This window comes from Musca domestica, unplaced genomic scaffold (assembly GCF_030504385.1).
Source record: "Musca domestica strain aabys unplaced genomic scaffold, Musca_domestica.polishedcontigs.V.1.1 2, whole genome shotgun sequence".
NCBI lineage: Eukaryota > Metazoa > Arthropoda > Insecta > Diptera > Muscidae > Musca > Musca domestica.
The window spans coordinates 31,165,446-31,182,907 of record NW_026712249.1 but is presented as its reverse complement, the minus strand read 5'-3'; the positions used below and the strand labels follow the sequence as shown (position 1 = coordinate 31,182,907).

Here is a 17,462-nt window from a genome sequence, read left to right as displayed (position 1 = left end):
TGGTCTCTAAAAATGTGTTCTATAATTCTGCGAAAAGTACTGAATGGTACTTTGTTTGGTATTGGATGAAGGGATAGAGATAAAATTTTGAAAATTGATATTTAGATCCCTGATAGTACCCGTGTTTTGACGCTAGTTTGGAAATGCGTCCTTTATTTGTTCGAAAAACACCAAATGGTAAAAAAATGAAATGGGGGAAATTATAGAGCTGAAATTTGAGATGGTTTTGGATATTAAGATCACTGTTGGTATCTGAAATTGATATATGGAGGTGGTATTTTACATTGAGGTCTCTGTATTAAGCTCTGGTTTTGTAAATCCATACTATATTTGTTCGAAAAGTACTAGTATGTACTAAAGCGGGTTTTGGGTGATGGGGAAGACTGGTATACCGCAATTCGAGATTGGTTTGGAAATGTGTACTATAATGTACTAAATAGTATTAAATATGGTATTATGCGAGGGAATAGAGCTGGAGCCCCGAATCGATATTAAGGTCTCTGTTGGTATCAGTGATTGAGATATGAAGTTGGTTTTGCAAATGCGTACTATATTTTTTGAAAGATATTTAATGCTACCAATTTTGTTTCGGATATGGAGGCGTTGAAATTATGTTTGCTGCTGGTGGTTACCATGCTGTCTAAATAAGTCAGTGTGTTTTGTCATTTTCCAAAATTTATTCAGTGTTTGAATATAGCTCCCATAATAATATAGCTCCGTCTAATATTTGTCCAAATGGGATGAAATTACGACCGAATTAAGTCTAGAAGCTAGTATGTCAAATTTGGTGAAGATCGGTGCAGATATAGCTACAGTTCCCATATATAATGTTCATCCGATTTCTAATATTTGTTAGCCACAACCGTAATATGCACTCCGTAACAACGATATTCAGGGAAATATATGAAATACAGCTCAGAAATATCTTTGCCAAATTTTATCGATATCAGTTCCGATTGTGATATGGCTCCCATATATATTTTTATCCGATTTTTAATTAATTGTGCACCAAATGGGCAATACAAGTCCGAATTGAAAATATACAAATGCATATAGTCCTTTGAACTTTAAATTATAATTATAAACATAGCGTGTATTATTGAATCCTCCCATAAAAATTTTTAATTGTTATGCGGAGCTCTACAAAATTAGCAATGTGGTGTAGGGTATCATGAAGTCGGACTTTAAGACTTTCTTTACTGGTTACTTCTACTTTTACATATGTCTGATTTTCTGTGGTATATCCTCCACCAGCAATTTTCAAAATCTCTAAAACTCGGCCCGAGCAAATTTTGAATTATTTTTTCTTGTTTGAAATCATAAATTCATATTTTGAACCAATTTTCAAATACAACCGATAATTCCTCCCTCTTCTTTAGTTCAAACTAAAATCACAGCCCGTAACCCAATCATAAACCCCATTACGTATTTTTGTTTTCTAATGTTGAAGCGATGCTCTCACTCGCTTGCCACAAACAACCATCCTTCTTACTGTCAACTTAAAGTCAACACACACACACATAACGACTCGACTCGATACGATGCTATTAAGTTGGCGACTAACTGACTGCAAAGACAACAAAACAATTCAAAGTATCATAAAACTGTTCTTGATGTCGTCATCCTGGCTGCTGTTTTAGTCTGAAGCCAGCCAAAGGGGAGTGGGGGTATGGGACTTTTCCTTAGATCTTTTGAAAAGCTATGGAGGGAGGAAAAATCTAAGGAGGGTGGGAATTATTGCAATATGCGAATGAATGAATTTTGTGACACTGAAGACGGCAATTGTGAAGCATGAATAAAATTGATTGTCAACATAATGGTGGTGTGTACAAAAACGCATATATATCTACGAATCGCCCAATTTGTCTGCAGCCTCATCAAAATGACAATGGGAAATTCTAGGGGGAAAATAAAGTGATTTTTTTTTTTTTTTTGTGGAAGATTTATAATGTTAAGTGCATGGAAAATAAAGATGTTAATTTTCAAGGCAACAGGGGTGGTATTTTGCTCATTTGCATAATTTTTGCAATGGGGTTGGGGCAGAGGAGCTGTCAAACAACCCCTTTACTGAGAAGCCATCTCATAAGAAATTATATAACTAAAATCATCATTTCTTTCTACGTAAAAATTGTGAAGTAATACGTTTTGCCATAAAAATTCTCAAAGAAAAGTCACTTTCGAAAATCATATTTTTATACCCTACACCACAAGGTGGTCAGGGTATTATGTATTTGTGCATTTGTTTGTAACAGGCAAAAGGAAATGAGATAGACCCATAGTTACTTTTGATTATCTGCATAAAATCACATTCTGGGTCGATTTATACATGTCCTTCCGTCTGTCCATGTATCTTTGTGAACAAAGTACAGTTCGCATTTATTACCTGATCCAGATGAAAATTTTCACAAATCATTTGGGCCTGAAAATAAGTATGTCAAATTTGATCGAAATCGGTTCAGATATAGCTATAGCTCCCATATATATTGTTCATCCGATTTGTTATTTTTGTCCTCCTCAGACGTAATATGCACTCTGTAACAACAATATTTGAGGAAATAAATCAAATACAGCTCGGTCATACCTTTACTAAATTTTATCGAGATCGGTTCGGATTTGGATATATCTCCCACTTATAACTTCGTCCGATTTACGTTTTATTGTGCACCAAACGTCTAATATTTGCCCAAATGAGATGAAATTTGGCACTTGCGACCGAATTAAGTCTAGAAGCTAGTATGTCAAATTTGGTGAAGATTGGTTCAGATATAGCTATAGCTTCCATATATATATTATTCATCCGATATCTTATATATTTTACCCACAGCCGTAATAACATAACAACGATATTCAGGGAAATATATGAAATACAGCTCAGAAAAAAATATCTTTGCCAAATTTTATCAAGATCGGTTCAGATTTGGATATAGCTCCCATATATATCAAATGGGCAATACGAATTTAAAATACACAAATGCTTCGGCATATTTAGTCCTTTGAGCTTTAAATGATAATTATAATCATAGCGTGTATGATTGAATTCTCCTATTAATTGTTATGTGGAGCTCTACTAAATTAGCAAAGTGGTGTAGGGTATCATAAAGTCGGCCCGTCCGACTTTAAGACTTTCTTTACTGGTTCAATATTGAAAAATCTCTTAAATTTAACCCCAGCAATTAAAGTTCTTCGAGCATTTATTCACTTTTCCGTGTTGACATTTTCCTTCAACTTCGCCTGAATGTGAAACTGAAACCGAAACCAAAGACATTTCCATGAACAATGTTAAACATGCCATCAATGAATGATAAACATTTCGACACGACATGAATGAACGAACGAATGACAAGAACTCTCTGGAAAAGATCGTATAGACTTCAAACATGTTACACACCTCAAATCGCACACTCCCACATGACAGACGTATATTGTCTCGGCTAGGATATGTCTTACAATACAAATAAGCTCTCTTACAAACTATAAACACAAAACGCACCTTTGTCAACACAGAAATCGTACGTAAAGCATATGCTGTTGATATAGTCGTACGTTAAAGTGGGTATCACTTCGGTCATTCGAATTTTTTGGATATAATAGGGACCTCATACAATACAAATATTCTTTATCAAAAAAAAAAAAAAAAAAAAAAAAAAATACCAAGTCAACTGAACAATTTCCATCTATCTGTTGAGAGTACATTAGAAAGTTTCCCTTTGTGTAGCCTTTTTGAGGAGACGTGCCATGAATATTTGAACTGCGTAACCGCTTATTTACACTAGATCCAGTCTTAGAAGGAATATTGCGATTTGAAAGTATCTGGCGTATAATTTCTCATTTTATGCGAGTTATGATTATAGTTTTTATACCCTCAGCCATATGGCTACAGAGGGTATATATCATTTGATACGGTCAAAATGTGCCTAGTCGAAATAACGGTTTTAGACACTAGGTATCTTTGGACCAAATGCGTTTCAGAACATTTGGAGCACGATAACTCTCGAAGGGAGTATTCGATTTGGTCCAAACCTGGTACATCGTAGTATTTTTGTCAAACTTAGATCGAGTTGGGAGATGGGCAATATCGGTACACTCCTTCTGGTAACTACCCCACAAAAGGTCGAAATTTTCAAATTTTTTTTTTTTTTTTTTTTTTTGCACAGAAAGAGAAACGATAATCCGATTTTGCTCCAACTTTGCAAATCTTAATATTTACGTCAGTGCTAGGTCAAGTGTGAAAATGGACAATATCGGTCCAATCCATCAAGAACCTCCCCCACAAAAGATCGAAATTTTTAAGATCAATTAAGCTCTTAAAACACTTAAAAAACATCCGATTCCATTCAGGCTTGGCACATCTCAATATTTTCATTAAAACACAAGATCTTTTATAAAGAAGGTAGAGCATTCGGACCATTCGTTCTGGTACCTCCCCCACAAAGGGCCTAAGTTTTGAATAATCAAAACGAGCAAAGAGTCCGAAATAAACATCCGGTTCTCTTCATATTTCTATTATTATTATTATTATTATTATTATTATTATTATTATTATTATTATTATTATTATTATTATTATTATTATTATTATTATTATTATTATTATTATTATTATTATTATTATTATTATTATTATTATTATTATTATTATTATTATTATTATTATTATTATTATTATTATTTCTACTAACTCAAGATCTGGTGTGAAGATGGAATATATCGGTCCACTCCTTCTGGTACCTCCCCCACAAAGGGTCAACATTTTGAGTATCCATGTAGCTCATAAAACCCCAAATTAACATCCGGTTCCATTCAGACTTGGTGCTTCTCAATATTTTCATCAACACAAGATCTGTTATAAAGATGGTGGAGATCGGACCATTTTTCCGGTACCTCCCCACATGGGGTTCAAGATTTTTGTAAAACAAAACGCTCAAGGAATTCGAAAGAAGCATCCAAATACATCAATCCATCTCCTCAAATTTCCCACATACAAACATTATTGCTAACACAAGATCTGCTGTGAAGATAATATACACTTCTGGCTTTTTATGCTGATTTCCTTGACGAATGTAGCCAAATATCGTTGACAAGTAAATCATATATGTGAGTCAAAATTTCGAGATACAGAGGGGCCTCTTGTATTTGGAGATGGTCGCAAATTATTTAGGAGTTCAAATGAACCAAAAACAGAAAAATTTCCCTGATCACACAATTGAAATCAATCGACATGTCCCTGGTCAAAAAGCTAAGGTTAATATCTGGACAGTACCTTATGACATAATTTCAAAAATGAAATCTTCAAAACTGAATTGGCTTCTAAAATATTGTAGTGTTGTAGGGTATCACATGGTCGGCCCCGCACGACTATAGCCTTTGGTTACTTGTTATTGTCTTAATGATTTCGGCGTTTCTAAATTCAAATACAGATCAACAGTTTGGTATAACCCTTGTTAGTCAGTACAGATACAGTACAGGCGTATTATATGTATTATGAAAGCTTGTATAAGGTTAAAAGATTTCCAAAGAGAATGTGTGCCCTTTCTCTTTGGAAATCTTTTAATATAAGTCTAAAGTTTTGAGTTTACTTTGTGTTCTCGCCCTTAGTGATGCAGCGTAATTTAAAGAAGTTTTTCTTAAATACAAGATAATTTAATGTTTCGACTAATTTTTAAATTTTATTCTACCAGGCAATACATGCATTACCTAACTTAATGTATATCTTAAATATTCATTTAATATAGAAATGATTTGGAAAATTGATAGGTTTCTACTTCTGACATATCGTATAAATATTTATTGTATTCATAAGAATGATATTATGTCATCGATTTTAATTAAAAATCTATACAGAAATTAATGTCTATCATTTTTGTGTTGATGAAATGTGTGTATGAATGTCAATGTGTGACATATAAATTCATTTTTGATAGAAATTTTTCCATTACAGAAATGAGAAAGCATCAGAAAACGCATGGGGGGCCTTTTATAAATTTGCTAGATGGCAATGTTTTAATATTTGAACAATACTTATTTTTAATATTTGATCACTTAAAACATCTGAAGTGTTTGTCGCAATTCCTGCTTAACCTCTAAACTTCAACAAAATCAAACGCCAAAATTTTTAAATTTCTTTTTTTTAATGTTTAAAACCAGTAAAGAAAGTCCTAAAGTCGAGCGGGCCCGACTTTATGATATCCTACAACACTTTTCTAATTTAGTAGAGCTCCACATAACAATTAAGAGTTTTTATGGGAGAATTCAATCATACACGCCATGATTATAATTATAATTTAAAGTTCAAAGGACTAAATGTGCCGAATTGTGCAAAATTATATTGAAATCATATAAAGATATATATGGGAGCTATATCCAAATCGGAACCGATCTCAATAAAATTTGGCAAAGATATTCTGAACTGTATTTAATATATTTTATATATATATTTTGTATATTATGGCTGTTGCTAACAAATACAACAAATCGGATGAACAATATATATGGGAGCTATAGCTATATCTGAACCAATCTTCACCAAATTTGGCATACTTGCTTATACACTGAATTCGGTCGCATGTGCCAAATTCCAAATTTGGGCAAATATTAGACGTTTGGTGCACAATAAAAGGTAAATCAGACGAAGTTATTTATGGGAGCTATATCCAAATCTGAACCGATCTCGATAAAAGTTGCCAAAGATATTTCTGAGCTGCATTTGATATATTTCCCATAATATTGTTGTTACAGACTGCATATTACGGCTGTGGGTAACAAATACAACAAATCGGATGAACAATATATATGGGAGCTATAGCTATATCTGAACCGATCTTCACCAAATTTTGGCATACTACCTTCTAGACTCAATTCGATCGCATGTGCCGAATTCCATCCCTTTTGGGCAAATATTAGACGTTTGGTGCACAATATATGGTAAATCGGACGAAGTTATATATGGGAGCTATATGCAAATCTGAACCGATCTCGATAAAATTTAGCAAAAGTATTTCTGAGCTGCATTTGATGTATTTCCCCAAATACTGTTGTTACAGAGTACATATTACGACTGCGGAGGACAAAAATAACAAATCGGATGAACAATATATATGGGAGCTATAGCTATATCTGAACCGATTTCAATCAAATTTGGCATACTTAATTTCAGGCCTAATTTGGTTGTATGTTCAAAATTCCATACTATTCGGGCTTATATGACACGTTTGGTGCACAATAAAAGGCAAATCGGACGAAGATATATATGGGAGCTATATCTAAATTTTTACCAATTATCTCCAATTTCACTAGGGTTCGACCTTGGGCCAAACAAATAATTTGTGCAACATTTCATCTTAATCGGATAATAAATGCGACCTGCATTTTGTTCACAAGCATACATGGACAGACGGACGGACAGACGGACTGACATGCATAAATCAACTCAGAAAATTATCCTATGGAGATCCTCAAAAGTAACTATGGGTCTATCTCGCTTCCTTCTCCATGTTACAAACAAATGCACAAAGACATAATACTCTGACCACCTTGTGGTGTAGGGTATAAAAATGTCGGAAATAGCATCAAATTTTAAAATAAGATTAGATTGCCGTCACACGCTGTCCAAATGTTGCTCTATGGTATTTTGGCCCATTAGCGGCGAAGCGCTTGCTTGAGGTAATCGACACTTTGGTATTTTTTAGTGCCAACCTTGCTTTCCAAAATATTCCAGACACAATACCCCAACGGATTGGTATCCGGAGATTTTGGTGGCCATTGTGCGCTGGAAATGAAGCGAGGAACCTCATTTTGTAACCATTCTGGGGTGGCGCATGCTGAGTGCGATGGAGCTGAGTCCTGTTGGAATGTCCAAGGTCTGCGGCCAAAATGTTTGCGTGCCCAATAATACACCCTCCAGAATATTTTCGTGATAATATTCGGCATTTATGCTGATGCCACGGTCGATTAACACGAGCGGAGAGCGACCATCGGCTGTTACGGCGGCCCACACCATTACCATGGCCGGCGCTTGAGTTCTGTTGGCCAACGGAAGGTGCACATTTTCGACTGACCTCTTTGGCAAGTAAACATGATCATTTTGTTTGTTTATAAACTGCTGGACAACGAATGTTTCCTCATCGGAGAAAACCAAATTCGGCAGTTCACCACTTTTGGCCAAGCGAAGCAACTCTTTATCTCTTTTGAGTCTATTTGACCTCTATCTGACCTCATATAATTTAGACCCCTTCTTCTAAGGCCTCAATTAACAGTGGCCCTTTTATAACAAGCATTGCAGATTCTCCCTCTTCCCCTTATTTCTTTCATTTCCATCAATCTTTCGGCCATTAATTTATCTGGTATCTATTACACCCAATGACAATGTGCCCTTCTATAGTTTTACTACCTCATTGTGTAGTTGTGTAAATGAATGGGTGGGTGTGTGTGTTCGTCCTATTGTTTAGTACTTTGTTAAATTGCCATAGTTGTACGCCCGGAAATAAAGACAATAGAACATTTTGTCCTCAATGGCATTCATCTTTAAACGCTGATAAACATCTGTCACATATAAATGACTTTCCCTTTGATTGCTGATTGTTTTCTTCGATGGGTGTGATGGCGTGATGTGCTGCTTGCTGCTAAATTCCATTGATGTGGTAGTCCTTATTTAAGAAACTCCCCTAAATGATGCCCTATTTAAGTGGGGTACAGAAAGAAATTGAAATCAATTTTGTTAACTGTCAGTGACTTCTTTTAGACGGTGTGATATGATCTTTGAGGGGAAAAAAGTTAATACTAAGTTGGATCAATCTTAAACTTGGCCATTCATCAAATTTTATAACTTCAAAGACTAACGGAAAAATTCGCAATTGAGGCACAAAAATCTCTAAATATGTCAAAAAGTGTTCTGCTGCTTTTCGAAGAACAAAACATAGATATATATTACCAATTTTATACAAAATGTACTATACTCTCATCCGTTCTATGGAGGGTATATTAGTTTTGTCCTGCCATTTGTAAGGCCTTGAAATACTCATGATAGACAATACAAAGTTTTCTGGATCAGCGTAGAATTCTAAGTTGATCTATCAACGTCTTTCCGAATGTTTGCTGTAATCACGCTATATTTTTAACGAATTAAGACAGAGGGCTAAAATTTTACACATGAGTGTATTTTGCCAATAGGCAGGTTAAGTTCGAAAATGGACCATGTCGTCCACGTTTTCGTATAGCCCCCGTTTTTCTGTATTTTGATATTTTTAACGACATTATTTACAAGTGGTTTTTTTTTTTTTTTTTGAGCGGTATTTTTGATGGATTTTTATACCCTCCAACATAGTATGAAGAATATATTTAGTTTGTCATTCCGTTTGTAACACCTCGAAATAAACATTTTAGACCTCACAAAGTATATTCTTGATCAGCATAAAATTCTATGTCGATATAGCGATGTTCGTCCGTCTATCCGTCTGCCCGTCTGTGGAAATCATTCTAGCTTCCGAACGAATTAAAGTAGATTGATAAAATTTTGCTCAAATGTATGTTATATCTGCAGGACTTTTGGTATTGAAAATGGGCCATGTAGGTCCACGTTTTGGTATAGCCCCAATATATTCGGTATTTTAAGGATTTTAGGGACATTTTTCACCAGAATTGTTAAAATTTGAAGTTCGTAATGGATACTACAGCCTACGACAGAAAATTGTCTGTGCAGGTCCACGTCTTCGTATAGCCCCCATATAACGGTAGCTCCCGATATACGATATTTTCATGATTTCAGCAACATTATTCACCGAAATCGATTTAAATTTCGTATTGGAAGATCTTAATGGGTACTACAACCTATGGAAAAAAAATCGTATGTAGGTCCACGTTTTCATATAGCCCCCATATGACCGTGTCTCCCGATACTCGGTATTTTCATGCTTTTTACGACATTATTCACCGGAATTGTAATAAATTTAGTATTTAAAGACCGTAAAGGGTACTAAAGCCTATGACAAATAAACCGTATGCAGGTTCTCGTTTTCGTGTATCCCCCATATAAAGGTACCACCCGATATTCGATTTTGTAGTGATTTTAGCTACATTATTCACTGGAACTGTTTAATATTTCGTATTTGAAGTTCGTAATGGGTACTACAGCCTATAACAAAAATTTTTGTATGCAGTTCCACATCTTCGTATAGCCCCCATAAACGGTTTTCATTTAATTGTTAGTTTTCCGATTTTTTTTTTAATTTTTCAAGTTCCTTCCAAATGGTGAAGTGTATTAAGAGTTCGGCACAACTGAACTTAACTGTTTTTTTAATTGTTCTTTATTGATTTGACCTCAATATAGAAAGTTCATTTACTGCGAATTAATATACAGGGTGAGATGAAAAAACTTCAACCAACTTCAGACTGCTGTCATTTCTAAGCCACTCGTCCGACAGCTGTTAAAATTATTCCAGTGACAGCTCATTATATATATTATTATATCTTCAAAAAAAAAAGTTATTCATGATGGAAGTGGACGGAAGAAAACAGCAACATCAGCAGAAATGGTTTGAGAAGTAAAGAAGCAACATCAGCAGAAATGGTTCGAAAAATAAAGAAGCAACATCAGCAGAAATGGTTCGAAAAGTAAAGAAGCGACTTGATCGAAACCCGCGTCGCAGTGGCAGAAAAGTGGCCATTCGGCAAATATTGAAAAATGAGCTCGGAACAAAGCCATTGAAATTCCAAAAAGTGCAAGAACGTACACCGCAACAGAAAGAAAATAGACTCAAAAGAGCTAAAGAGTTGCTTCGCTTACCCGAAAATGGTGAACTGCCGAATTTGGTTTTCTCCGAAGAGAAAACACTCGTTGTCCAGCAGTTTGTGAACAAACAAAATAAACGCGTTTACTTACCAAAGAGGTCAGCTGAAAATGTGCACTTGTTATGGGCCGCCATAACAGCCAATGGTCACTCTCCGTGGCAACAGTAATAAAATATTCTGGAGGGTGTGCTAAAGCCTTGGGCATTCAAATATTTTGGCCGCAGACCTTAAACATTCAAACAGGACTCAGCACCATCGCACTTAGCACGCACCACCCAAGAATGGTTACCAAATTAGGTTCCTCACTTCATTTCTAGCGCACTGGATACCAATCCGTTGGACTATTGTGTCTGGAGTATTTTGGAAAGCAAGGTTGACACTAAAATATACCAAAGTGTCAATCACCTCAAGCAAGCGCTTCGCCGGGAATGGACCAAAATACCGCTGAGCAACATTCGGGCAGCGTGTGGCGGTGCCAAAGGTGACCAATTCGAACAAATCTAAACTTATTCTAAAATTTGATGCTATTTCCGACATTTTTGCTTGCATTCAATAAAATTAAACAGAAAAATGTAAAAACTATGGCATTTGACTTTGTTGCAGTTTTTTTTATCTCTCCCTGTATGCAATATCAATCCTAATTGATCGATTTTTCCATAGTCAACCGAATTTTTCTATTTGGTGAAACTCGGTCTGGTATATCTATTGTTCCAATAGATATTTTTTAATGCAATCATGCAGTATGCAGTCGGTCCCGTTTGACTTTGACCTTTGTTTACTAGTTGTTAATAAAGAAACTTGTTTATTTCTGAAAAAGTGAGCACTCTTTTCCACTTACCAATTTTCTTATAATTTCACTATACAATAGCCTGTATGAGTTGTGTAAAATGCCAGGTGGCTCTTGGTCACTCTTGGCTACTTTTCGATGAAAACTTTCGAAATGCTGATACACGTGTCTTCTTTTTTATCACTACTTTCATAATCCGCTATTTTGCCCCGATTTATTGAAAAATATTGACTTTTGTCGCACAGTGTATTTTACTGTCTAATTCCTTGCCTCATAGCGTCTCAGTGTAGTTTCAAAATGTTTTATTTATTTTTAAATTTCATCAAAAAATTCAATGAACCTAGGGTGTTATTTAAGTTTCCCGTATTTTATTCCTTATTTATTCGATGTCAAGTTTTGCCGTCAGAGGAAAAACACAACCCGAAAATTTATGCCAAATTTCCATTTGTGTTATTAATTTACTCTGGCGCCCGAATGTCAGAGACATAGTCGCATTGCACTTTAAGAAGACTTTATGGAGTCGGAATATTGATTTGGCCAAAAACTAGAAAAACATTTATTTATCCAGTAAAATCCTATTTCCCATACAAACACACACACACACTCACACTAACTCAACGAGACAACACAAACAAATATTGGAATAATTTACCCAACATACCAAATTGACTTGAGAATAATATTTTAATAAGCTTTCAAACATAAGCCTTAAGCTTGAGAAAATATTGAGAATGTATTGAGAAATGCTTGTTTAACAATTGTAGAATAATCGAAAGGGAACCCTTATTCATAAGCTTATTCTTGTAATTGCAGAATAAGCTTACGAAAGTAATATTATATCAAGCTTATTTTTTCAATGGTATAAAATATTTATTTTTTAATTTTTTTTAATTATTTTACACATTTCATTCATTAATCGCCATCCCAGCTGTCGCTGCCTCCTGTTGCATTGATACCTAGATGCTTTCTTTCCCCTTATTTGAGCTTCCGCATCTCCTCCACTAATTATTCACATCTCTTGAATTCTTGCAACTTTTTGACGCCTCTATTCTGAAATGAGATTGAAAAAATATACACTACAGATTCCCAGATTTATTATTCATCATTACCTTAGAGTTTCGTCCAGAAATGGGTCTTAAATTCGCGTGATTTTGATTTTAACCAAAGAAAATATTTTTTTTGTCGACAATTTTCACAAAAAAAAATCAAAACAAATTTGTCAACAAAGGACAGATTTGAGAAAAGTTTGTGCAAAAAAGTTTTTCTCTAGCAATGTTGAGGAATTCCTACGATAAACTATTTTCATAATATTATTCTCAAGCTGTATTGTATTTTTGGTATGTTGGGTATGTTCTCTTCATGTTTTTTTTTATTTTTTCGTTGCTTTTGTTGTATGCACATTCTCTCATTCCTCTCTGTTTGTTTGTTTTTTGTATTTTTGCAGGAATCAAAGCCAGTTGGGAGGAATGGTGGACATATGATGGTATATCCGGTAAGTGAACTATGGCCAAATGAAATGAACTCGATTCACACGAACACTCATACAGAGACAGAGAGACACACACAAATTCAAATGCTTTGTTTGCAAACAAAACTGGTGCATAGTAGCAGGCAAAAGAAGAGAACGGCGAATAACAAAAAAAAAAAAAAAACTATTATTTTTAGTTTGCTGTCTGGTAAAAACATTCGTGCAATTATTAACAAATGAAATTCAATGGCATTGTGATATGCCATCGTAATTCTAGTCAGGGTATTTTTTTTGTAATTTATTTCTTTTTGTTAAATATTTTTAGCAATTAAATCATTTACAGGCGTATACATTTATTCGTGAATTTGACATCAGGGACGAATCATGGCTAATAAAATGAAATTAAAACTAGAATATGCAGATACAGCCCCAGAGGATTTTCATAATAGATGAATTATATTTTTTATCACGTTTTTTTGCTTTTCGAGGCACAATTTGAATTTAATTTTGTGAACTCGGAAAAAAGTCAGAAAGGGAAATGAAAGAGAATTGTTTTAATTAACTTAAATAGAATTGTTTTATGGGAGGAATAACAGTTTTGTGTAAATGTTATTAATACATCTTTATTATGTTTGTAATTGGGTTTTGATTTTTTTGTGAGCAGTTGATTGACTAATTGACTTGTTAATTCATTAACGCCTCCATGCATCATACAAGACTAGAAATTCCACAAATTGTGGCATAGAAAGCAGTCATAAGAAAGGATTTATAGATATTCACACTTTGAGACTTGTAATAAAAGTTTTTCATGATGGATCAGTGTTTGGTATCTCTGTTGAGATCCACAAACTTACAGGAGGAGATTAATTTTAATTATTTATTATACCCTCCACCATACTATGGAGGATCGAAATATTCATGTCAGATCATACAAAGTATATATTCCCAATCAGCGTAAAATTCTAAGTCGATTTAGCGATGTCCGTCCGTCTGTCCATCTATCTGTCTGTTGTAATCACGCTATCTTTCGAACGAATTGAGATAGAAGGCTAAAAAATGTTTATTTTGTAAATGGGTCATGTAGGTCCACGTCTTCATATAACGGTACCTCCCAATATTCGAAATTTTGAAGATTTTAGCGACATTTTTCACCGGATTTGTTTCAAATTTGGCAATTGAAGTTCGTAATGGATAGTACAGCCTATGACAGAAAATTGTCTATGCAGGTCTAGGTCTTCGTATAGGCCCCATATATCAGTACCTCCCAATATTCGGTATTTTGTCGATTTTAGGTAAAATACCCACCGAAATTGTTTGAGATGTCATATTTGAAGTTCGTAATGGATGCTATAGCCTATGACAGAAAATTGTCTATGCTGGTCCAGGACTTCGTACAGCTAAGATATAACGGTACTTCCGTATATTCGAAATTTTGATGATTTTAGCTGCATTATACACCGTTTCGAATTTGAATATGGTAATGGCTTATGACAAACAATGCCTATGTAGGTCCACGTCGTATAGACCCCATTATAACGGCTACATATGGTATTTTTAAAATTTTAACAGAATTTTTTAAGGATTTTATTTTTTGAAAATTTCCAAATTAGTTCCAAGTGGTGGAGGGTATTTGGAGTTCAGCCAGGCCGAACTTACTACTTTTTAAGTTTTTTTTTTTTTTTAATTTTGGTAGCAATGAAATTTATTGATCAAAGCTTATTTCTCCAGGTTTAAAACTCAAGGAAATAAAGTAAACTATGCTTACTTCTTAAAAGATTTTGACCTCTACAAATGGTTCCAAAAAAAAAAAAAAAACAAAAAACAGTTAGGAAAATTCAAAAGTCGGACGGGGCTGATTATATGATATCCTACACCACTATGCATATTTAGTATAGCTCCCATAACAATTTTTTAATTAGACCATACCACCTATCAACATTTGGCTTTAGAGCAGTTACAGTTTGGTTTCAGAGGGAACTAATATATGGGAGGCATATCCAGTTCTGAATCGACTTTCACTAAATTTGACATGGTCATTAAAATCTTTTCTACCAAATAACATTGCTATAGAGTGCATGATATTACTCAAGAAGGATTATATTAACACAAGTTAAAAAGCAGCAAGTTCGACCGGGCCGAACTTTGAATACCCTCCACCATTTGGAACGAATTAGAAAATTTTCAAAAAAATAAAATCCATTAAAAATTCTTTTAAAATCTTTAAAATATCTAATATAGGAAGGTGCCAATATATGGGGGGATATACAATATTGTGGACCTATAAAGACAAATCTATGTCTGAGTGTAAAGTACTCACAAGGAACTCCTTGTGCGGATTTTCAAAATACCGAATATAGCGACCTACATAGACAATTCCGTTTCAGGGGGTAAAGTGCTCACAAAGAACTCCGTGTGTGGATTTTCAGATAATACGATTGGAAAATGTGGCTAAAATCATCAAAATACCGAATATCGCGGGGTACCGTTAAATGGGAGATATACTTTATCGTTAATCTATATAGAGAATTATCTGTCGGGGGGTAAAGTGCTTACAAAGAACTCCTTGTGTACAAAGAACCCCTTGTGACCATTCCGTTGAAAATTTGGCTAAAAACATCAAAATGCCGAATATCGGGGGTACCGTTATATAGGGGCTATACGATATCGTGGACCTATATAGATAATTCTCTGTCGAGGTATAAAGTAACCACAAGGAACTCCTTTTGTGGATTTTCAGACAACGCCAATGAAAAATGTGGGTTAAATCATCAAAATACCGAATATCGGGGGTGCCGTTATATGGGGGATATAAGATATCGTGGACCTGTATAGACAATTCTCTCTCAGGGGGTAAAGTACTCACAAGGAACGACTTGTGTGGATTTTAAGATAATTCCATTGAAAAGTGTGGCTAACATCATCAAAATACCGAATATCGGGGGGTACAGTTATGCACCTATATAGACAATTCTTTTTGAGGGGGTAAAATGCCCACAAGGGACTCCCTTTGTGGAATTTCAGACAATTCCATTGAAAAATGTGGCTAAAATCATAAAAGACCGAATACCATGGGAGTACCGTTGTATGGAGGCTATACGATATTGTGGACCTATATATTTAATTCTGTGCCGAGGTATAAAGTACCCACAAGGAACTACTTGTGTAGATTTTCAGACAATTCCATTGAAAAATGTGGCTAACATCATCAAAATACCTAATATCGGGGGTACCGTTATATGGGGGCTATACGATATCGTGGATCGATTTAGCCCATCTTCGAACTTGACCTGCCTGCAGACAAAAGACAGATCTGTGCAAAATTTTTGCTTCCTATCTTAATTCGTTTAGACTGTAGCGTGATTACAACAGACGGACGGACGGAGAGACGGACAGACGGAAGGACAGGGCTAAATCGTCTTAGAATTTTACGCTGATCAAGAATATATATACTTTGTTGGGTCTAAAATGATTATTTCGATGAGTTACAAACGGAATGACGAACTTAATATACCCTCCATACTATGTATCGTGGAGGATATAAAAATAAAATCTACGTCCCGAAATTCAGTTCATTTAGGCTGATATTAGCTATTATTTCCACAATAAACCTTAAGTCGGATTAAGGATATATTCGGAAGCTGTATCCAAATCTTAGACGTTACCGATAAAATTTGGCAAAGGTATTTCTGAGCTATGCACATTAGGAATGTAAGGGACTTAGAAACCAAATCGGATGAAACATATATATGGGAGTTATAGCTCAATTTGATATACTGATAAAATTTGGCAGTGGTATTTCTGGGCTGTATCTGGTACCAAATATCATTTCTGTCGAATGTATATTACAAATCTGATGAACCATATATATGGGAGCTATAAATATATCTGAACCGATTTTCTTCAGATGTACCAGTAATTCAGGTCAATTACTCTGACAATGACCATTTGGTGCACAATTAACCCGAAATCGGTTGGATATATATATATATATATATATATATATATATATATATATATATATATATATATATATATATATATATATATATATATATATATATATATATATATATATATATATATATATATATATATATATATATATATATATATATATATATATATATATATATATATATATATATATATATATATATATATATATATATATGGGACCAATATCCAAATCTGACACGATTTTGACAAAATTTTATACACTTATTTTAGACCTGTATCTGACATCTGGTACCATCGATCATTGTTGTGGAATGCATATTACGCTTGTGAGGGACTTTAGAACCCAAATCAGAAAATCCCAAATTTCAAGTACCTATTGGTAAGATGTATTCAGTCCTAATTGCAAAAATTCAGTCCATTTTGGTTGATATTAGCCATTAAAGTGATTCTACGAAGATCCTCAAAGGA

The 17,462-nt window shown here is 34.5% G+C and overlaps 1 protein-coding gene across 1 annotated transcript in view; it reads left to right on the top strand.

Annotated features, from left to right (window-relative positions):
• The window catches only part of LOC101892206 (carbonic anhydrase-related protein 10), an 83,405-nt gene that overhangs the window by 33,138 nt on the left and 32,805 nt on the right, over positions 1–17,462 (top strand). Inside the window, exon 2 of the mRNA XM_005178083.4 lies at positions 13,014–13,061. Within this exon, the coding sequence (XP_005178140.1) occupies positions 13,014–13,061 (48 nt within the window). The remainder of the gene's footprint in view (positions 1–13,013; positions 13,062–17,462) is intronic.